Source organism: Rhinatrema bivittatum, chromosome 6 (assembly GCF_901001135.1).
Source record: "Rhinatrema bivittatum chromosome 6, aRhiBiv1.1, whole genome shotgun sequence".
NCBI classification, from domain to species: Eukaryota; Metazoa; Chordata; class Amphibia; order Gymnophiona; family Rhinatrematidae; genus Rhinatrema; species Rhinatrema bivittatum.
In genome coordinates, this window is record NC_042620.1 from 105,571,228 (window position 1) to 105,595,295 (window position 24,068).

The 24,068-nt window shown below is 44.0% G+C and overlaps 1 protein-coding gene across 3 annotated transcripts in view; it reads right to left on the minus strand.

The window, feature by feature from the left end:
• Positions 1–24,068, minus strand: part of LRP2 (LDL receptor related protein 2) — a 769,913-nt gene that overhangs the window by 399,106 nt on the left and 346,739 nt on the right. For all 3 annotated transcript variants that reach the window (XR_003857363.1, XM_029605680.1, XM_029605679.1), the window contains one exon: positions 145–311. Coding sequence is in view for 2 of the 3 variants with exons in the window: in XM_029605680.1 (XP_029461540.1) it covers positions 145–311 (167 nt within the window). In the remaining variant the exon portion in view is untranslated. The remainder of the gene's footprint in view (positions 1–144; positions 312–24,068) is intronic.

A 24,068-nucleotide genomic window follows, 5' to 3' on the forward strand; every position in this document is an offset into this window, starting at 1 on the left:
CAGGAGAATGGCCTGTGCACGCGCCAGGAGATCAGGCGCTCTCCCGCAACTTTTACTGTATCGGCCCGTTTGTCATGAAGCAGGTCACTTTTCAGCTACTTCCTTCCTTTGCCTTCATTGTATTTACCATTATACTATACTCACTGGATTTTCAATCCAATATATCATCTGTTCTGAGTCATCAAAGTCCACATCATATCCATTCCGTATTCCAGCAATAGGGACCATAGCGTCATTGGTCTTCTCATTAGGATTAAGAGACATTCCAAAAATGATATTATCCCTTATAGCTATGAGAAAAGGCTGCTCATCTAAAAAAAAAAAAATACAGTAACGTATTAAACTATATTTTTGCATAATATTCTCTGTAAATTAGGTAAAAGAGCTACATGGTATATATTGATTTGATAGTTTAAGAATAAAATCCAAAAAAGTATTTATGAGTCATTTATACGGAGCTTGACTTTCAAACCTATCCATGATACAGCATTTGCATTCATACTTAGATGCGTGGAGGTGAATGCTGGTATTTTATAAACTGTTTAGCAGGAGCACACTCTTATGTTTCAGTATGCACAAATATTTCCAATGCAACAAAATGCATACTTTCTCTATCCGTTTTGTAAATATGTGTGTGTGTGTTTTAGGCACATAAAAAAATATAACATGTACAATATCTGTAATAGATAATTTTGCTCAGAACGACCCTATTTTTTAGATGGGAAATGCTGATACACTAATTCACAATATGGGATAACAACTATATTCCCACAATTTAACGGCAATCTTATAGACGCATGATATTGACCGTCATAATAGGCATCATCGTATAGTGCTTTTAGGAGTTATTACTCTGCCTTATACCGTGGTTAAATACATTGGATGCCAATTTGCAGTCTACCATCTCCTATCATAAACATACAATTCATTTTTTTAGATATACAGATCACAAAATCTGATGGCAAATTGATCACGTCACTGTATAGAAAATCTTGCAAGAGGTACACTCTTCTCCACTATACCAGCTTCCATCCATATCACCTTCGTAAAAATTTGCCGGTGGGCCAATTTTTGCATTTAAGACATATATGTCATTCAAAACAGGAGTTCATCTTACAAGCAGAACAATTATGACGACGTCTACTACTTCGGGGATATCCATATAAACATATTAAGATGGCTTACAAACATGCATATCACACTGAAAGATAATGGCTTTTGCTAGATAAATCATCTGAGAAAGCTGATACTCCATTAGTGTGTACTTTACCCTATTCAGACAAAGAGGGTTCAATAACATCACTTATTCGTTATCATTGGCTAATTTTGAAGACACAAAGTTTTTGAAGAAACACCTATAGTCATTTACAGTCATTGTAAAAATATAGGAGATGCAGTCACACACTCATTTCTTATTCCAACATCAGATGTAAATGCTATACAATCTTCTGCTCATTGGCCGTGCCAGCACTGCTCATTTTGCAGTCAAGCCATTGTGGGTTCGAGCTGGGTTGATGGGCATGGACAAACACACACGGCCCGCCAATACACTGACTGTTCGTCTACACAAGTAATGTATCTAATAGTTTTTCCATGCAATCTTTATTATGTAGGTCGCACAAAATGCACTATTCTGGTGCAATTGACGGAACATTGCAGCTGTATATCAACGGGGAAAATCTTAGCACCAATGGTGGCCCATTGTTTAGAGAAAAAGCATTCTTTTCAAAGTTTACAGTGGCATATTATGGATCACGTTCCCATGAATCCTAGAGGCTGAGATCCCAATACAGCACTGAATCTTAGGGAGCAACAATGGATTTTTCGCATCAACACGGTCGCTCCAGCAGGTTTAAATAGCGCAATTGATTGGAATTCCCTGTACTAAGTTTAGTATCTACAGAGTCATGTGATTAATGGTGTAAGTAACTTTGCTGGCATATAAATAAGATCCGGGGAAGACCGGAAAAGAAACGCTGAGAAACCTATTAATAGCCATGCTGCCCTAATTGTAAGTAATGCCGTGGTTGCTCTCAGAAATTTGTTATATAGTTGCAGCAATGACTATACGCTTTGTGTTTTTTTGATGCAGAAGTAAGCCCTTGACAAAGGACTTTGCTGTCCGAAACACGGCCCCATGTCGGGCATTGGTACCGTGACTTTGGAAATTGACGGGCGAGAAAAGATTTCTACAAACTAAAGATAAGTCAAGTTTCAGTGTAATTACTCTAAGGAATGATGGAAGATCAGTTTTGATATTTGAAATGGTGGAGGATGTCACATTGTGCAATATAAAAATTCAAAAAAAATTCTTTGGACTGACCTATGATTATATATAAGGCAGAGTAATAAAGTCTAACAGCACTATACGATGATGCCTATTATGATGGTCAATATCATGTAAGAACATAAGAAAATGCCATACTGGGTCAGACCAAGGGTCCATCAAGCCGTTAAATTGTGGGAATATAGTTGTTATCCCATAAACCATTTGGAATTATCAGTTCATCAATACATCTACCAGTTTACCTAGTCCTTCTCCAGTACACCAAACCTCTGGTACTTTACCCTGAACCCCTACCAGTTCGCTAAGATCTCCAGCCCAAAACCTGCAGATTTGTGTGAGTTATTTGACAAGTGCAAAACTGTACAAATAAGTTTAGTAATGTATTTAAATACCTCTTACAAAATAGCAACTCCCATGGATACTTCTGAACCCTGTCATAGAAAACACCCAGACCTCCCCTTTATTCCTTATAAAATGTATGCACAAATCCACGCAAACTACTGACGTTTATAAAATAGCATATACACATGTACATGCTATTTACATGCATATATGCTATTTTTGCACGCAAATGTTTTTGAAATTTCACTTTTAAATGAATATACTCTAAATACTTAGCTGAAAATAAACTGCAGTATTTAGTTTTACTATATACAGTAAATGCACAGTTCAAAGAACTCAGGCTTGGGTGAAAATTGCCTATTTGTATTATAATCTATAAAATATGGTCCTGATTCTTCTGCAAAATAAAAAACAGTTTCTGCAACTTAAAAGCAACAATTCTGTGACCCTAGAAGACAAATTATTAACTCTAGCAGCCGGGACTGTAGTGTCATCCCGTCTACGTCCCTCCCACACCCCAATCTCTTATCACCTCATCACCTCTAATTGACCCTTAGCCATACATACATATATTCTTTAATACAATGGAATAACAACAAACACAGACATTGGATTAAAAGGCTGCAGCTTTATTTAACAATAAGCAGAGCTGCTCACCTGTAACAGGTAGAGATGTGATTTGGCCGAAACTTTTGGTTCAGCCTTCGTTTTCCCGCAGTTCAGGCCGATTTTTTTTTGGCTGTCCCGAAATGAAAAACCCAAACCCACCCCAACCCTTCAAATATAATTAATTACAACCCCCCTTCCTCCCGACCCCCCCAAAACTTACCGAAAGTCCCTGGTGGTCAAGCGGGGGTCCTGGAAGCGATCTCCCGCTCTCAGGCCATTGGCTGCCACTAATCAAAATGGCGACGATGGCCTTTTGCCCATCTAAAAAATGGCGCAGGCCATCCATTGCTCCTACCATGTGACAGGTGCTTAACAATGGCACCGGTAGCCCCTGTCACATGGTAAGGGCAAAGAGCCACCAGCACCATTTTGATTAGTGGCAGCCAATAGCCCGAGAGGGGGAGATCGCTCCCAGGACTCCGCTGGACCACCAGGGACTTTCAGCAAGCCTTGGGGGATGGGTTTGAGGTTTTTTTTTTGTTTGGTTTTTTTTTTAACATGCCCTTTCTCCCCCCCCCAAAAAAACAATAAGAAAACCACACGAAATGTCATGGGTTTTCCTATCGTTTCGTCAGGCCCCGAAATGCAATTAAATAGGAAATATCGTCTTTATTTCCTATTTTGTTGCAAATGAATGCACATCCCTAGTAACAGGTGTCTCCCAGGACAGCAAGATGTAGTCCTCACATATGGGCGACCTCATCAGATGGAGCCCTGTCTCGTTTATAGCAAAAGGTGCGAGCGAAAAAATAAAATAATAAAACAGTTTCTGACCCAACTCCGCGGTGTGGCGGGTGGGTTTCGTGAGGACTGCATCCTGCTGTCCTGGGAGAACACCTGTTACAGGTAAGCAATTCTGCTTTCTCCCAGGACAAGCAGGATGGTAGTCCTCACATTTGGGTGATTAGCAAGCTACAGGCTGACTCATATTTATTTGGACCAACAGAATACAACTTGTGCAACAGGCACAACAACTGGTGTACTGTTGGTAAAAATGAGGCAGCTTGAAAATCACAGCAGGTGGATGTGGAAGGAGTTGGGATTATACCAGAAACAAGTTTTACAAGACGGATTGGCCAAAGGCAGAGTCTTGACATCCTTCCTTGTCCAGGCAGTGATGTGCTGCAAATGTGTGGAGAGAGCTCCATGTTGCAGCCTTACAGATCTCAGCATTCGGTACTGAACGATAGTGTGCCACTTACGTTGCCATGGCTTACTGCGTGCGCCTTCACTCGTACCTGAAGGGGAAGGCATGCTTTCTCATAGCAGAATTCAATACAGTCTGCTAGCCAGTTAGAGAGAGTTGTTTGCCCACTACAACTCCCGGTTTGTTTTTATCAAAAGAAACAAAGAGTTGGGTGGATTTCCTATGGACTGCAGTGCGGCCTAGGTAAAATGCAAGTGCACATTTACAGTCCAAGGTGTGTAAAACTCTCTCGCCCTGGTGAGAGTGAGGCTTTGGGAAAAAGGTAGGCAAGACTATAGATTGATTCAGGTGAAAGTCGGTTACCACCTTGGGAAGGAATTCAGTGTGAGTACGGAGGACCACTCGGTCATGGAGGAACCTTGCATAGGGTGAGTATGTGACAAGGGCTTGTAACTCACTGACCCTTCAAGCAGATGTTATGGCTACTAGGAAAACAACTTTCCATGTAAGAAATTTAACATCACAGGAGTGCAAAGGCTCAAATCACAGCAGGTGGATGTGGAAAGAGTTGGGATTATACTAGAAACAAGTTTTTCAAGACGGATTGGCCAAAGGCAGAGTCTTGACATCCTTCCTTGTCCAGGCAGTAATGTATGAGTCTTGAAAGTACTACGTTTAGGTCCCATTTGGTAACTGGTGGCCGTAGAGGAGGCTTAAGATGTAGTAGGCCTCTCATTAACCGACTCACAAGGGGTTGCGCTGTTATTGGGGCATCCCCTACTCCCTTGTGGTACACAGAGATGGCACTGAGGTCTACCTGTAGCGAGGAGGTCTGGAGACAAGAGTCTGAAAGGTGCCAGAGATAGTCTAATAGAAATGGAGTGGGGCAGAAAAAGGGGTCGATACCTTTTTGAGTGCACCATATGTTAAATCAATTCCACTTAGAAAGATAAGATTTCCATGTGGAAGGTTTTCTTGAAGCTACAAGCATTTGAGAAACCTTAGTTGAAAGATTGAGCAGTTGTAGGATCAGGCTTTCAAAATCCAGGCTGTGAGGGATAGGGTCTGAAGGTTTGGGTGGCGTAACATGCCGTGGTTTTGAACTATGAGATTGGGCGCTGTGCCCAGGCAAATGGGTTCTTGGATAGAGAGGTTGAGAAGCATGGAAACATCCTTGTCAAGGCCAGTAAGGGGCTATGAGTATCACTGATCCCCTGTCCTGTTGTAGCTTCATGAGAGTTTTGGCTATTAGTGGTATCGGAGGATACATGTATAGGATGGCCTGTGTTCCAGTGGCGAGTGAAGACGTCCATGGCTAACGTGTTTTGTTGACTGTGCAGGGAGCAGAATCTGACCACTTGGTGATTCAGTTTGGATGCAAAGAGGTCGATGGTTGGTTGACCCCAACGTTGGAAGATTTTTCTCGCTACACAGGGATCCAGAGACCACTCGTGGGGGTGGAAACATCGACTGAGATGATCTCTGACTATGTTCTGTATGCCTGCTAGATAAGTGGCCCAGAGATGCATGAAGTGTGCACGGGCCCAGGCCCAGATCTGCACAGCTTCTTGACATTGCAGATAAGAGCCTGTGCCTCCCTGTTTGTTCAAGTACCACATTGCAACTGTGTTGTCTGTCTGTATGAGAACAGTGTTGTGTGAAAGGCAGTCCTTGAACGCATATAGAGCATAACGTATGGCTCGAAGCTCCAGGAAGTTGATTTGATACCTTGCTTCAAGTTGTGTCCAAGTACCTTGAGTTTGGAGGTTGTTCACATGAGCTCCCCAACCCAAGTTGGATGCGTCCATGGTTAAAGTCACTTGAGGAACTGGCTGCTAGAAGTGTAGACCTGTGTGCAAGTTGACTCTGTTTGTCCACCAGAGAAGTGACAGACGCAGCTGGTTGGTTACATGGATCAGGGATGAAAGAGGTTGAGTGGCTTGGAGCCACTGAGATTTCAAAGTCCATGGAGTTATTCTCATGGCTAGCCTGGCCATAGGAGTGACATGGACCATGGAAGTTATGTGGCCCAGCAAATTGAGGAATTGATGGTCTGAGGCTATTTTGTATGTGCACAGGGATGTAGCCAGTTTGGAGAGTATGTCTGCACGGTCGTTGGGCAGGAAGGCCTTTGCGACTGTGGTGTCCAAATCTGCTCCAATTAAGGTAAGGAGATGAGATGGATTCAAGTGGAATTTCTGGTAATTGATCAGAAATCCTAGCGAGTGTAGAGGGTTCGTAGTGAGATTTAGAGAGTTGAGAGCTCTTTGCTTGGATCAACTCTTTATTAGCCAGTCATCCAGGTAAGGAAACACGTATACGGTGCTTCTGCACAGATGTGCGGTAGCCACTGCTAGGCATTTTGTCAACACTCGAAGCGCTGAGGCCAGACCGAATGGCAGAACTCGGTATTGAAAATGTTTGTGACCCACTATGAAGCGCAGGTATTTGTGGTGATGTGGGAATATGGCGATAAGTGCGTAGGCGTCCTGAAGGTCCAGAGAACAGAGCGAATCTCCTTGTTGTAGTAGGGGAAGCATAGTGTCTAGAGACACCATCCTGAATATTTCTTTTTGAAGAAATTTGTTGAGATTGCAGAGGTCTAGGATGGGGCGGAGAGCGCCTGATATTTTTGGAATCAGAAAATAGCGTGAGTAGAACCCTCTGCCCCTCTGTGTCAGGGGGACGGCTTCTACAGCCTGGTTCGCAGAAGGGTGGAACGTTCTGACTCTAGAAGCAATGTGTGGTCTGTTCAGGCAAAAAGTGGATTGGGTGGAGAGTCCGGGGGTACTGTGAGGAAGTTTATATGGTATCCCTGGGCTATGTTGGATAGTACCCATTGATCTGTTGTTATGAGACGCCAGCTGTGTTTGAAGTGGCGCAATCGGCCTCCTACAGGTATTTCTGGGTTTGGGTTCATTGACGAGTGGCCGTTCTCTGGAAACATCAAAATCCGGAGGCTGGACCATCTTGTGGGGCTGGTTGTGCTCTGGGTGCTTTGGGCTAGGGTGCATGTCCCCTCTGATGGACTCTGGCTGGTCTCGCTTAAGATGCAGGAGGATAGTATTTGCGTGACCGGTAGAATGGCCTTCTGGGGTCCCTTCTCATGCTTTTGCAGGATGAGGAGGGAGCATCCATAGTGACTGCAGACATTTGACATAGGGTCTCATGGTGGTCCTTCAACTGAGCCACTGTGTCCTGTATTTTATCTCCGAAGAGATTGTCTCCAGTGCATGGGAGATCAGCAAGCTTATCTTGGACCTCAGGTCTTAAATCGGAAGCTTTCAGCCAGGCCAATCTTCTAGCACTGATTCCTGTTGCTGACAAACGGGAAGCAGCCTTGAAGAAGTCATATGCCGCTCTTACCTCTTGCTTCCCTGCTTTGAACCCCTTCTGGATGATGGCAGTCAGGCTTTCTTCCTGCTATTGAGGCAAGGAGTCCGTGAAACCTTGGACTTGCTTCCAAAGGTTTCTTTGGTACTGGGTTATATACAATTGGTAGGCAGCTATACAGGATACCAACATGGAGCCTTGGAAGATTTTTCGACCCAGTCCATCTAGGAAGTTCTGGTCTTTACCAGGGGGAGTTGAGGAATGCGGACGTAATCGTTTACCTTTCTTCTATGCGGATTCCACCACAACAGACTGATGAGGAGGTTGTAGTTTCTGAAAGCCTGGGGCATGTTGTACTAGGTATGTTGCATCTGTTTTCCTGTTGACTGGTGGAACAGTGCCACGATGCTCCCATAGGCGGTGGAGGAGATCCAACAGGACTTCATGCACTGGAATGGCCATAATTTCCTTGGGGCATCAACAAACTGCAGAACCTCCAAGGTCTTGTGACGGGTGTTCCCTTCAAGTCACTAGGTTGAAAGGGATGGTCTTGGACATTTCCCTGATAAAGTTGGTGAAGGAAAGGTCTTTGGGAGGAGACTGCCATCATTCCTCTGGAGGAGAAGGCTCTGAGAGCAAGTCCTTTGATGTAGAAGTATCTGTGTCCACATCCTCCCATGGATCATAGGGAGTTTAATGTGTTCGTGGTTGAGATCCCAAAGGAGGGAGAATGTCCAACATTCCAGGGCGCATGGGCGTCGATGGAGGCCTCGATGGCTTTGATGGAGGTGTTCTGGCATTGATTGAGGCTTCAATGGAATCGATGGCATCGAGGGAACAGTGGACGTTTAGGTCCCGAAAGCCCAGATGGACCTGGAAGCGGTTCCGGCATTGATGGACCTGGAGCTGGAGTTGAACTGGAAGTTGTGTCATCTTCCTCTGAGGAGCCCGGAACAGGTATCAGGAGCTGCGGAGATCTCGATGGGTGACTCAGTGCCAATGGAACGGGCTGAGTCGGGAAAGCACTGAAGAGGGTATCGAGTCGGTCCAGCAACGATGCAAACATCGATGGTTCCGGGATCGGTGCCGGTATGAGGGCCGGCATCGATGGCAGTTGCAGGCTTCGGAAGGTATCAAGGACTGCCTGGCGGACAAGGATTTCCAGTTCCTCCCTGAAAGCTGGTGGGGATACTGCAGCTACAGGGGGAGGCAGGCTAGGCATTACTGGCCCTTCCCACAGGAATTTGTGGAGGCTCACTACCCGGCACCAATGTCGGTGGGGAATGCCTCAGGGTCTCGGGTGCAGAGGAGGATGGGGGCTCCTCTCCCCAGGCCCTCTTCAAAGGCGGCTCGATGGCCATTGATGCTGCTGCGAATTCGGTGCCGGCACCGGACGTGGAATCGTGTCTGTGCTGGTGGCGATGCTTCCCTCTGTGCTCGGTTCGGTCTTTCCCCAGCACCAAGGATAACACTACTGATGTCCTGGATGGCGTCGGTGATGGACTGTCACCGTCTTCCTGCTGCTCCCGGCGAGGTTTGTCGGTGGAAGGACCCTTACTCACCAGTGATGACTGGGCAGAAGTCGATGGAGTTAAGTTTACTTTAAAGAGGGTCTCCATCTTATCAAGACGGGCACATCTGCCTTTTGGAGTCATTTGGGCGCAATTGGGACACAAGCGGACATCATGCGATGGACCCAGGCACAAAACACATACAGTGTGAGGGTCCGTGATCGACATTGTTCCTGGGCACTTTCTGAATCTGGTCGCCATGCCGAAAAAATAAAAGGGCGCGAAACGGTCAGTGACCTGCGGGAACGGAATGGTAAGGCAGCAGGAACCGACTGGAGACACCAAGCGTCAGAGGGAACGGAGTGCGATGGGAGACCCTGTTAGGGAACTTTTAAAGAAGTAAACTTTGAGGTTTTCTGTGAGGAAAGAGGGTGAGAGAAATCTCACAGAGCTCCTAACCAGCGAGGCAAACTGCAGCGTGGAAAAAAAGAGACTGAAGGGAGACCCCTGTGGCCACAGGGATTATGGCATGCTGGGTATGCTCAGTGTGCCAGTCAAAGTTCTAGAAACTTTGACAAAAGTATTCTGTGACAGGGCTCCGTCTGATGATGTCACCCATATGTGAGGACTACCATCCTGCTTGTCCTGGGAGAATATATATACACTTTTAAATGGGCCTCGACATCATCAGCACGTAACTACTCCTCCCCATCCCCTCACCCGGCCGTGTCTCAGTCACGTAGAACTGGGGCAAGGAAGGAGGGGGAAGGGAAGACATGCCACGGCTCAGCTCACTGCTGGAGTCCCGCCGGCCGGATGCAACTGGGCCACCACACACATTGCGTGGTTATGTGGTGGGCTCCGGGCACAGGGGTGCGGGCTCACTTATTAACTCTAGCAGCCGTGACTGTAGTGTTGTCCCATCTACGTCCCTCCCACACCCCACCAACTGCTCAGTTTTTCAGGATGTCCTTAATGCATGTACATGAGAGAAATGTGCATACAGTTCAGGAAGTATGCATGCAAATCTTTCTCATTCATATTTATTAGAGACATCTTGAAAATCCAACAGGTTATTAACCCTCGAGGACTGGCATTTCCCACCCTGTTCCACTGTAACTGTGCTGTTTCTTCACTAATCTGATGAAAGGAGCACAATTCTCAAAAATGAATCACAGATGTATTAATTTAGTCTAATAAAAGGTACCACCTACATTTTATTTATTGACCCTTATTGCTACATATTGACATGGACTAACATGGCAACTACAATAGTGTAACCAAAAACTGAAATTTCTGCAACCCATTTATTTATTTATTTGTAATAAAACACATGAACACAGATCTGTGATGTTTGTTTTCACCAAATCTTCTATGGGTGTTTTGCAGTGGTAGAAGTTGTTACAGAATTTATATATGATACTGCCTCCTCCACAAACTTGGGTACTCTATTTCAGAGACTTTTCCAAAATGTGTCCAAGTCTTCTCCTGAAGGATCATGTCTGTATCGACCACAGCACAGAGTTCAAACTGCTTCTCTGGCACAGTGTTCCATATGAGTATGTCCCTGATTTCTTCCATGTTGAGTGTTACAGTTACTTTCATAAGATTCAAAAGTCATACAGCCTTTAGAAATTTGACATGTAATTGTCACTAGACTATAAACAGATACAATTCAAGGGGTCCAGCGTGAAAGAAAACCTAATTTGGCACAAGCAGAAAAATATGTTTAATGATATATGCTTAAAACTGAGGCTGTTGAGAAACCCTGCCGCGGACAGCCGCGACCGGGCTCCCCCTCCCTTACCCGAGGCACTGGAGGTTCTCCAGTGACTTTGTTCTGCCACACTGGCCTGCAACGGGGCCTTCTAGCGGCGTTCTCCCCATGAGGGAGATGCCGCAGAACTCTGCCTCGACTCCGCCCCCTTAGGCACATGCGCACGCCGAAGACAGGAATTTAAAGGGGCCACGGAGGGAAACCTCAGCTTGCCCCCAACGTGATGTCATCCTTAGAGGCCTATAAATAGGCCTTTTCAAAAACTGTTACCTTGCCTACTCTGTTGAGTAGCTAGTTGCAGTTTCCTAGTTCCAGCTCCTGTGTTCCTGTCTCCAAGTTCCTGATCCAGTTCCTGCCTCCGTGTTTCATTTCCTGCTCCCACTTCGGCTTGACTCTCTAGTTCCTGACTTTGGCTTGTCTTCTGGTATTCCTTGTCTGCTGCCCATCCTGATCCCTGGCTTTTCTCTGGTCTCAGCTAGTCTGCTGCCTGCCCTGACTTCCGGCCTGACTACTCGTCTTGCACCTCTCTGCCTGCCACAACCTCTGGACTATCTCCATCTCCTCTGCTTTGCTGCCTGCCTCGACTCAGACTGCTCACCGGATTCCTCTTCGCCAGGAGACCTCTGCCTAAGTCTTGCTGGCCCCGTCACCCAAGGGCTCAACCTGCGGGGAATGTGGGTTGGTAAAGACGAAAGTCCTGTCAGGTCTCCTGGTCCTGTTTCGCCTCCCGGCTACGAGTCCTGCTGCAGGCCTTCCCTCAGCGGATCCTCTACGCATTCTAGCTGGCTCAAGGGTCCACGTTTCACAACAAAGGAATCTTCATAGCAACAGCAAAGTAGAAATGAATTATTGCTAAAAGAAATCTGCTCTTCTGTATTTCCAGTGAAGTTATAGCTCAGGAGAATTCTTTCAGCAAGCATTTCCATTGCCAGTGTCCCAGGAGAGATGAATCATTCACTGCAGTTCACTTAAAAAAAATCAAAAAACAACCCTCATCTTCATAAACTCCACATAACAGATTGTTGTCCTTCTTTGTTCAATGATTGTTTAATTATCACTTCATTAAAAACAGTGAACTAATAATAATTGTTCTACTAAGTATTACCAATGTTTTGGATTAAAATACATGTGATTCTTTTTATGTTGATCAAAGTAGAAAGCTTAGATTTCAATTTTCCATACTATTGTTGTCTCTCACTCAGAAAGAGTACAATTGTCGATGTGATAGAACTTCCATCTTGAAAACTGGAATCACATATCCAGTTCAAGAAAAGAAGACATGAAAAAAGAAGCACTAAAGAACCCACACTATCTTACAAACAATGTCACTAGTGTGATCCATAAAACAGGAAGGGGTGCAAGCCCAGGAGCTAGTGCTTCTCAATCAACATCGGGTTGGTAACATTAGATACTCCAGTTACCAAGGTTGAGCCAAACAATATCATAATGTTGAAAAGAAAACAATACATTTGAAATATGCATAGCTAAATGTAATCATTCTGCTGAAAGTTGGTGCTGGCAGAGAAGGCTCATCCATGTCAACGTGGATTAGGATCATAATAATTCTCTGAAAAAAATTAGCAAATGCCTATTCCTTTCTAATCATTTGCAATAATTAAAATCTTTCAACAATATTGTCTAATACTCTACGTTGATAATACCTGATGGGCAGTAAGCCAACTAGATAAGTAAAACCTGTAAATCCATGTCTTCTCAATCTATGCCATCCACTTCATAATGGGAGCCATGTTAAAGCAATAGGACCATGAGATTATTTCAAATTATCACCCTGCCTGTATTCTAATTCTGTTGCTTCCTTTTTTGCTCTCATTTCTATGTCTCTTACCTTTCCTGTACTAATATGATATGGGCACTGTTATGTTTTTACACCTGTTTTTGGAATAAAAGGTATGCACTTAATATTATACCCCTCAATTTTAAAGATACTGTATTTTTCGCTCCATAAGACACATTTTTTCCCCCCCAAAGTGGGCACCGGTAGCCCCTTACTATGTCACAGGGGCTACCGGTGCCATTGGTCGGCCCCTGTCACATAGTAAGGGCAAAGGCTATCGGCGTCATTTTGAATACTGGCAGCCGACAGCCTGAGTGCATGAGATCACCCCCGGACCCCCGCAGGACCTCCAGATACTTCTGGCAAGTCTTGGGGGGGGGGGGGGGTCAGGAGTGTGAGGGATTGTAGTTAATTAAATTTAAAGGGTTGGGATGGGGAATGGGGCCAAAAAAAACCATTTTATGCCCTCCCCTAATTTGCTCCATAAGAAGCACAGATGCCCGGGAACAGAGCCGGTTTAGCACACCATTTTTTTTTTTTTATTTTCCCGCTCTGAATCCTAGGTGCGTCTTATGGAGTGAAAAATACGGTAATTATTCCTTGATTCCACAGCCCTTCATGCTATAATTCCTGCTCCAAATGTATCAGTGTGACACCTGCATAGGGTTATGATTAGGATAAATACTCCAGCATCCAAGTAGTTAAGGAAGATTTCTAAGTAGTTAAGGCAGCAGAATCTTCAGAAAAGTTCACACTACATATTAAAATCTCCAGAAATTAAACATAAGGTGAAACAAAAAAAGGTTGTAATTCTTATTTTACTTGGTTGTTATATCTGCCAATTGGACGGGATAGAAGGTAAGGTTTGTCTTTTTGCGGATGACATTAAGATCTGCAACAGAGTGGACACAATGAGACGGGATTTAAGGAAACTGGATGTTCACTTGGATGCAGATCCGACGCTGCTCTCTACATTGGTGGTGGGGTGGAGGGGAATTAGGGCTGGAGGGTACTGGAAGCCAATAGTAACAGGTAGGAGAGAGTAAAAGATAAAAAAAATTTAAATTTAAATTTAAAGAAAGGATAAAGTGCGTAGCTTGCTGGGCAGACTGGATGGGCCGTTCGGTCTTCTTCTGCCGTCATTTCTATGTTTCTATATAATTTATCTAAAAACATTTTCTGCTAGTACTGATGTTTTAACAGGCTGGGCAGCCAGGTATTCAGTTAAGAATCCTCAATTGTTTAAAACAAAATAAAATAAAAAACCACAAAACCTTGTAAAACAACAAAATACTCTTGATTCATTAGAAAAGTACCCACTGAAGGCAAAGGACCAGAGAAATTTTATTAAAGGTTAAGGAGAGTTGTGCCAGCAGGGAACTGACACTCCACTGTTAATCTTCAGTTCTGGATGAGTGCTAGGTAAATATTTGTTAAAGAATAGAGCATTCTCAAGCATAAAAGGTCAGATTGTGTCTCTCTTGAATTCAGCAGAGGTGGAGAGAAGTTTACACCTCTACACGATTAAATACCTCATCAAATAAGAAACAGATTTTGTGAAAGAAAAAATACTTGAGCAATACAGTCAGGTTCACACTCATACATCAGTATGGTTTGTAAGTCAGATCTATGACCAACATGAAAATGATGGCAACTGAAATATACCTCACCAATAAACACTGCTGAAGCATAAGGAGAAAATAGCTTAGGGTGGGAGAAATTAGTTTTTTACTTTCTCCATAATTTAGGGTTGGCATATATCAAGGACTTTCAATTCTTTCTCCAGTAGCATGCCAGACTTAACAAGATGTCTATGCTGTATGAGAAGAGCCTGGTTCACTATTAGAAGTAGCAGGAGGTAAAATGGTATTGAGTATCTCTTTTAACCTCTGTTTGAGGTGACCACTAGGAAATAAGCACGAGCAGAGTCACAGGATAAATACACGGTTCTTCAGCTCTGCTGTGTTCCTGGACACTTGGCCTGAGGCTGGATTGACTCTACCTACAGAGAGGAGCCCTGCAGGTTCTCACCATCAGCAAGCAAAGCAGAGACAGGTCAGGAACTTCACCTTTACCAGCCCATGTTCCCCTCGAGTTGAGCCTTTGGATGCTGGGGCCAGCAGGACTTAAGTGAGGGCCTCCACTGATGACAGAATAAGTGATTCAAGGCCAGGCTAGGGTCATAGGTCAGCAGTGGGCAGATGAGTCAAGGATACAGATGAGCATCAAGGACAGGAAGCAATCAGGTGTATCCAGAGTCCAGGCAAGTCAAGGGCAGGAGGCAATCAGGCATATCCAGAGTCCGGCGATGACAAGAGATATAAATAAGTAAAAAAGTGGTAGTCACGGAGATAAGATTGTGAGATAATAGAAATCAATTTATATAAAAAAAATAGGATTTTCCATGATCCAGTTCAACATATTTTAATGTTATAAAATTTGAATAAAAATTGGAGGCGGGAGGCTATTTATGATTATAAGAGAAAACATCGACACCTGGACGGTGCCGCATAATATATGAAATATCCACCCGTTTTCCTATATTATTTAAATATATTAAAACACATGAAATTAGGATAACAAGTAGTTGGGGTGTATTCATGGAAAATCATTGACAAAAATAATACACCGGGTGAAGGTATATGTGTGATTGATTAGATATTTCACTGGTGAGGATCTTAATTGTGGAAAATATCCAGAGTCCAGGCAAAGGTCAAGTGAGGAGGAACAGAATGGTTGAGGCAGGCAGACAAGGCAGGAGCAAGTTGGGCAAGATGGGCGGAACACACTGAGATGAAGACTGGAACAGGCTGGAAAGAAGGAAGGAATCAGGCGAAGATGAGAACTGGAACAGGCGGGGTCTAAGGCAGGTGTCAGGCCAAGAAGCAACAAGCACTATTCACGGTAGCTGGGCCTGTTGCTGAGGCAAGTTGCTTCTGGGGAGCTGCCCTTATATAGGGCAGCAGTAGTGATGCCATCACTAGGGGCCACAGGGACTTTCCCACCGCAGTCCCTTTAAATGTTGGGGAGCTGTGCACACATGCGCCTAAGTAGAGGCATGGTGCATTTAGACTGTGGCATCCTGCTGCGTGGTGAGCTGGCAGCATATTCACCACGTCGGGGAATGGCACTACCAGCTCAAGCACAGAGGTAAGGGCAGCGGTTCGCGGGGTTAGCCCACAGACAGCCAAACACCGAACACAACAGTACTCCCCTCTTAGGCCTCCTCCCTGAGATCTTGGGGGTACCACTGATGAAAGTCCTTAAGAAGATTAGGATCTCATCCTTGGTTCACTGTTGAGGTTAAAACTACTCATCAAACCTTGAGAAAATCTGAACGTGCATGATGCAAATATCCAACTTCTACTCTTGCTAAGGATTTTAGAGCGTCTCTCAAAACTTACCAAATTTCTATTTTAGAAGCTAAAGAAAAATTCTACTCAAACCTCATCAATGAGGTTGGCTATGACCCTAAAACCCTATTTAATATTGTCAAACGTCTCACCAATCTCACTCCCTTGAGTTCGCAAATTCCTAATAATCTGTCTGTAGATTTGTTTCTCAAAATTTTAATTTGAAAATCGAAAAACTCTCAATTTTGCAAACATTCCAAAATGGTACCTAAATAAAATTATCTCTACTGTTCCGTCTTGGTCAGAATTTTATTATGTCTCATCACTAGAGAATAAAAATCACATTGCCTAATCTAACACTACCATGTGACCACTGTTGTGCGTCCCATCCGCGCTCGGCCTGCATACGGGCCTGCTCACCTCTCTAGCTCCTCCGGGAGTCCCAGATCGTCCTCTCCTTCAGCGGTGGCAAGCACAGCTAGGCCTCAGCATCCCACGGCGGCGGTCGCCGGGCCTTCATCCTCCAGCCAGGCCTCACGGTGGGGCTCGGCATCCTCCGTGGCATCATCCCAGCCCCTAGGCGCACACGCAGGGACCACCCAGCACCTTGTAGGGCCAGGGGCGGGTCGCAGCTCCACAGCGAGCCCTGATTGATGGATGTATATCAGGAAGCTCCTGCCCTGATTTCCTCGCCTTGGCAATCGGGTCGATCCTTGTGATTTCTAGTTTGCCTCTGCGTTCCAGTCTCTGTTCCAGTCTCGTTACAGCCTTCATTCCAGTCCTGTTCCAGCATCCTTCTGTTCCAACGTCCTTCCGTCTCCTCATCTCCTCAGGTAGTACCCTTTTGGACAGTCTTCTCGGTACTGACCTCGGCTTCCCTTGACTATGTTTGATCACTGCCTGCCTCTGACCTTCTGCCTGATTACCGACCACGTCTGCATGCTGCCTGCCTCTGACCTTCTGCCTGATTACTGGCCACATCTGCACACTGTCTGGAATGTGACCTCTGCCTTGACTGACCACCCACGGACTGACTACTGGTAACTGACCTCTGCTTTGCCTGACCATCCTCGGACTGATTACTGGCTCTGACCTTTGCATTGGCTGTCCACGCTTCCTTGAATCTGGCCTTGATCCTTGCTATACATTCAGAGACCCTCTTCTGGCCTTCTCAGGCATCCAGGACTTCCAGCCTGAGTATCGACTGCGTACCCTTGATCCTGGTGGGCACACCCCTGAACTTCCTATCAAGGAGACCCTGCAAGGCCCATCCGGGGGTACCTAGGGTTGCTAGTGGTGAAGCTCCAGCTAGCCTCTGTCTCCTCTTGTGCTCCGCCTCCTGGTGGCAGGCGGTCTCTGGGTCTGACCAGGGAGCCTACCAATCCTGCACTAGGCCAAGGGTCTACCTCATGGCGCAACACCCACAAGCCAATTGCTCCACTGCTTTATTTAAAGCTGCCAAAGAATGTTTAGTTCCCATTTTCACACATTTAATAAATCTTTCATTGAAAGAAGGTAATGTCCCTGATATGTTAAAATTTGCAGTTATCCGTCCTCTTTTAAAAAAAAATGTAATCTTGATTCCTCTGACCTATCAATTATAGTGTCAACTACCAACAACCAAACCTCGGTTCCCCACCTTGAAAAATTAGGAACTCCGTTAATGTGTGGTAATGTGCGGTAGCCATATATATGTAATAACCACCATGTGATCATACCTTTCTATGGCTGCCGTTGTTATTCTCAAAACAACTTTTTTGTATATTTTTTCTCAAATATTTTTATTATTTATTTTATATTATATTTAAATCTTAGTTTTCATTCTCCCTGGCGGTCAACCCGACTCCCATATGACGTACGCACTTTTCCAAATCAGTACTTATCTGCTTCCATAATGTGAGCCAAAGCCCACCCAACTGCTGTCGATTTACAAAGGTAATGTCCCTGATACATTAAAATTTGCAGTTGGGTGGGTTTTGGCCCACATTACGGAGGCAGATAAGTACTGATTTGGAAAAGTGCGTGCATCATATGGGAGTCAGGTTGACCGCCAGGGAGAGTAAAAACTAAGATTTAAATATAAAATAAATAATAAAAATGTTTGAGAAAAAATATACAAAAAAGTTGTTTTGAGAATAAAGACGGCAGCCATAGAAATATATAATCACATGGTGGTTATTACAAATATATGGCTACCACACATTACCACACATTAAGGAGTTCTCTATAAGTGGTTAGTTGTTGATAAACTATCCAGTTATAGGCCAATTTCCTTCTTGTCTTTTCTTTCAAAAATTCTTGAGTCCTCGGTTTTAACTCAATTATCAGATCCTTTAGAGAAATATGAAATCCTTCATTCTCAATTTGGCTTTCACAAGGCTCTCAATACTGAATATTAGAGATATGCTTCAGGTTTTACTATTGTGTCGGGCTTCATTTCGAGCCCCCCCCCCCCCCAGCTGGAATTTCATTTTTCCCGCGGTTTGGGGGTTTTTTTTCGTGGGCCCCGATTTTCGGGATAGTGCGAACTAACGTGTAAGAGTTAGCACGCACTAACCCAGGTAGATGAGAATCGGTTATTTAGTCTTTCAGATAATAGAAAGACTAGGGGGCACTCCATGAAGTTAGCATGTGGCACATTTAAAACTAATCGGAGAAAGTTCTTTTTCACTCAACGCACAATTAAACTCTGGAATTTGTTGCCAGAGGATGTGGTTAGTGCAGTTATTATAGCTGTGTTTAAAAAAGGATTGGATAAGTTCTTGGAGGAGAAGTCCATTACCTGCTATTAATTAAGTTGACTTAGAAAATAGCCACTGCTATTACTTGCAACGGTAACATGAAATAGACTTAGTTTTTGGGTACTTGCCAGGTTCTTATGGCCTGGATTGACCACTGTTGGAAACAGGATGCTGGGCTTGATGGACCCTTGGTCTGACCCAGTATGGCATGTTCTTATGTAAATTAATTTTTTCTGAAATTTCAGAAAAACTTCATTCATTTTTCAGTTCTCCCGAATCACACCGAAATAGGCAATTTCATTGAAATTGCCTAATTCTGGAAAAACGAATGCATATCCCTACTGAATATTTACTTCTTTCTCTTGTTGACACCATTAGAAGAGGCATGGACAGTGGCCATCAATACATACTGATCTCATTAGACATCTCCTCGGCATTTGACACCGTGGACCTCAATATTTTATTGTATCACCTGCAAAAAATTGGTTTATCTGGCACAGTATTCAATTGGTTTCATTTTATCTCACTAATCGCTCTCAACAAGTTAAAATTGCCACCTCCCTTTCAGATATCTCTCAAATCAAAACCGGTGTTCCTCAAGGTTCTGCACTTTCATCTCTGCTTTTTAACATCTATTTAGTTTCCATATGCAAGATTCTCTCAAACTTTATTGATGCTTATAAACTGTATGCAGACAATATTCAATTACTCATCTGCAATCATCCATCCTGGAATGACACCATTAACCATTTCAATATTTGCTTTTCTTCAATAAAATCTTGGTTGGATTACAACAAATTATCACTAAACATGTTAAAAACAGAATTTCTAGTACTCTCCAGCCCTTACTCCAGATATCACAGACTACCATTTCCATTAATACTGCAACATTAACCATTAGTAAACAAATTAAAAGTTTAGGTGTTTTTCTAGATAGCACTTTGTCTTCAAACCGCAAATTAAGTATGTCATCAAACAGGCTTTTTCAGACTTCGGGTACTTGCTGACTTAAAAAAACTTCTCTTCACTGCTGAATTTCATACTATCCTTCAAGCTTCTCTATTCCCAATTATTGACAACTGTAATGCTTTTATATTATTGGTCTTCCTGCCTGCGACTCTATGACCCATCCAACTCAAGCACTCAGCTGCACAATTCTTGTCCGACACAAAATGCTCAGATCACATTACACCAACTCTAATTCATCTCCATTGGCTATCCATATCCGAATGCATCAAATATAAACTTGGAACGACGTCTCTTGTCCATGGGCCCATTCATTCTCTATGCCTTATCATAAACACATCCTTTTCGAAGTCCCTCGCCAAAAGCAGCACTCCTCTATATTACAAGCGAATGCTCCTTTTCCATTGCCGGACTTTTGTTCTGGAATCTTCTTCCACATGAAATACGAAAATGTGACTCCCTTAAAAAGTTCAAAGGTTTTCTCAAGACCCATTTGTTTAAATCTACCTATTTTTGAGTTTTATGATTTGAAACAGTGTTTTAATTTGCTATTTTTATGTTTTTTTTATGTAATTTTATGTTTTTTTATTAATTATTTCATTTGTGTTTCATTGTTAACCACCTACACCATTCTGTGTTAGGCTCCCATGAGTTTTCATCTGGGCCATAGATCTTCCAGGAGATTAGATATTCTATTCTTTTGCCTCTTCGGTGGGAATCTAAGACTTCTTGGACTTCATATATTATGTCTCTTTCAGCAGCAACCTCCTGTGGTTCAGCACTCTGGAGGGCCAAGAGCGCACTACTGGCTTGAGCAGGGAGACGTGAAACACATTGTGGATTCTCAGTGTAGGCAGTAGCCTTAGCTGGTACATTTCAGGGCCCATTTTTTGTAATACTGAAAAAGTCTCAATAAAGCATGGTGCCAAACATATTGAGGGATGCTGCAAGCGCAGATGTAGGGTACTCAGCTAAACCTTTTCTCCCATGTTACTGGTCTCCTTCGGGCATCTGCCATCTTCTTAGTTTGGGCAACAGCCTTCTCAATCAACCGATTGGTTTGTTTCCATAATTTATGCAATTACTGGGATGAGAGTTGAGCTGCAGGGGAAGGAACTGTCACGGGTAGTAGTAGCAGAGGAAGTTGTTTTCCATAAGCCAGCTGAAAAGGGAAAAAGCCAGTGGCTGCATTGCTATGACTGTTATGGGAGAATTTGGCCCAAAGCAAGAGAGCAGCCCAGTTGTCCTGGTGTTCATTGACATAAGAGAGGAAGAATGTTTTGAGGGTTTGGTTCATACATGCTGCTTGCTGGTTGCCCTGCCATTGTATTGTCAAGTGTGATACGAAATCTTTTGCAGAGCGAGAGCCAGTATTGCACTGTGAACTGAACTCCTCTATCTGATAGTATGTGCTTGGGTAAGTCAGTAAGTGGAAGATATGGAGGGTGAATAAACGTGCCAGCTCTAGAGCAGAAGGAAGGCCAGGCAATGAAACGAAGTGTGCCATCTTGGAAAATCAATCACCACCCATATTATGGTGGCGCCATTAGAGACAGGGAGATCCACGATAAAGTCTGTGGACAGGTATGCCCTGGGTTCCCTGCAGGCTGGCAATGGCTGTAAAAGCCCCCAGAGTTGACCATGCAACAGCTTTTGCTGTGCATAGGTGGGATACAAATCGACATAGGACTCGACGTTCTGCTTTATTGGGGCCACCAGTAATGCCTTTGAAAACAGTTCAAGGGTTCTTGTCCATCCAAAGTGTCCTGCTCATGGGAGTCTTGGGCCCATATCACACTTTCTCATGTGATCTGGCAGGCACAACTATCTTCCCTGGAGGGACAGGTACCATGGCAGCCAGGAGTATCTTGGCAGGATCTATGATAAGCCTGGAAGGCTCCAGAACAAGAGAGGACATCAGTCCGTTTATTCTTGAGCACAGGATGGTAGCGCAACTCAAAATCGAAGTAAGTAAAGAACAAGGACCAGCATTGAGTTGCTGAGCCTGATGTATGCGTTAGAGGTTCTTGTTGCTGTATAGATTGTGATGCGATGTTGGGCCCCCTTGAGAAGATGGTGCCATTCTAAGGCCAACTTGACTGCCAAAAGCTCCCGATTCCCAATGCTTTAGTTGTGCTTGTCCAAAGAGAACTTCTTGGAGAAGAAGTAACACAGATGAAGCACCCCTTCAGGGCTGTGCTGGCTGAGAATAGCCCCTTTCCCTAGGGTAGAGGCATATACCTCCAGAATAAAGGGTTGAGTGGGATCCAGGTAGCATAGGCAAGGTTCAGCAGAAACGGCACCCTTTAATTTCTGGAAAGCCTCAATAGCGTCTGGCAACGGGTCTTTGGTGTTGGTGCCCTTGTGGGTAAGAGCGGAAAAGGGGGCTGCCATGGAAGAGTAATTGGGAATAAAAATAATAATTTGCAATCCCCAGAAACCTCTGTAAGGCTCAAAGCCCTCCTGGGATGAGGCCAGTCCATGATGGTTTCACTTTGAATGGATCCATCCAAAATCCATCTCGCAAGACTATATATCTGAGGAAGGGGAGTTTCTCTTGCTCAAAAAGACATTTTTCTAGTTTGGCATAGAGGTTATTCTCCTGAAGACGGTGCAGAATAGTGTGGACACCTCTATTATGGAAACTCAAGGTCTGGGAAAAAAAATCTATATGTCTTCCAGGTATATGACCACGCAGATGTACAACAGATCACAAAAGAACTCATTGATCATTTTCTAGAAAACTGCTAGGGCACTACAAAGCCCGAAGGGCATGACCAAATATTTATAGTGTCTGTAACAAGTATTGAACATGGTCTTCCATTCATCGCCAGCCTTGATGCAGACAAGGTTGTACGCATCCCTGAGTTCCAATTTCATAGTCCCTTGTAGGTGATCAAAGAGCTCAGCTATTAAAGGTAATGGTCTTTCTTCATAATAGCATTCAGGCCGCAGTAGTCTATGCATGGCCTGAGGGATCCATCTTACTTTGCAATAAAGAAGAACCCGGCTCCAGCCGGAGAAGAGGAAGGCTGGATGAATTCATGGGTCAGGTTCTCTTGGATGTAGGTTGTCATGGCTTGTTTCTCAGGCAGAGATAGGGGTTAAACCCAGTCCTATGGGGGCATAGCTCCCATGCGATAAGGGGGTTGAGATTTCGGTACGACTTCTATGAAAAAGATGTGTTTGTAATCCGCATACTGAAGGGGAAGCACGGAGGCCACAGTCACCGGCAAGTAGGTTCCATGGGTAGCAAACAGGAGTCTGTACATCCATGGCCCCAGCAGGCAAGTTCCAAGGCGAACCAATTAAAGTGAGGTTGATGTTGTTGGAGACACGGCAGACCACGTATAATGGATTAATGGCCCTGGGGATCAAGTGGAAGCTGATCTGTTTTATATTCAAGAGACCAGTGTGGAAAGTTAGCAGTACAGTGGTCTGTGTCACCTGTCCCAGAAGAGGGTCTTTATATACACATATTAGGTGCTACCACCCAAGAAAGAGATCTAGGCATCATAGTGGATAACACATTGAATCGTCGGTTCAGTGTGCTGCGGCAGTCAAAAAAGCAAACAGAATGTTGGGAATTATTAGGAAGGGAATGGTGAATAAAACGTAAAATGTCATAATGCCTCTGTATCACTCCATGGTGAGACCCCACCTTGAATACTGTGTACAATTCTGGTCCCCGCATCTCAAAAAAGATATAATTGCGATGGAGAAGGTACAGAGAAGGGCAACCAAAATGATAAGGGGAATGGAACAGCTCCCCTGAGGAAAGACTAAAGAGGTTAGGACTTTTTAGCTTGGAGAAGAGATGGCTGAGGGGGGATATGATAGAGGTGTTTAAAATCATGAGAGGTCTAGAACGGGTAGATGTGAATCGGTTATTTAGTCTTTCAGATAATAGAAAGACTAGGGAGCACTCCATGAAGTAAGCATGTGGCACATTTAAAACTAATCGGAGAAAGTTCTTCTTCACTCAACGCACAATTAAATTCTGGAATTTGTTGCCAGAGGATGTGGTTAGTGCAGTTAGTATAGCTGTGTTTAAAAAAGGATTGGATAAGTTCTTGGAGGAGAAGTCCATTACCTGCAATTAAGTTGACTTAGAAAATAGCCACTGCTATTACTAGCAATGGTAGCA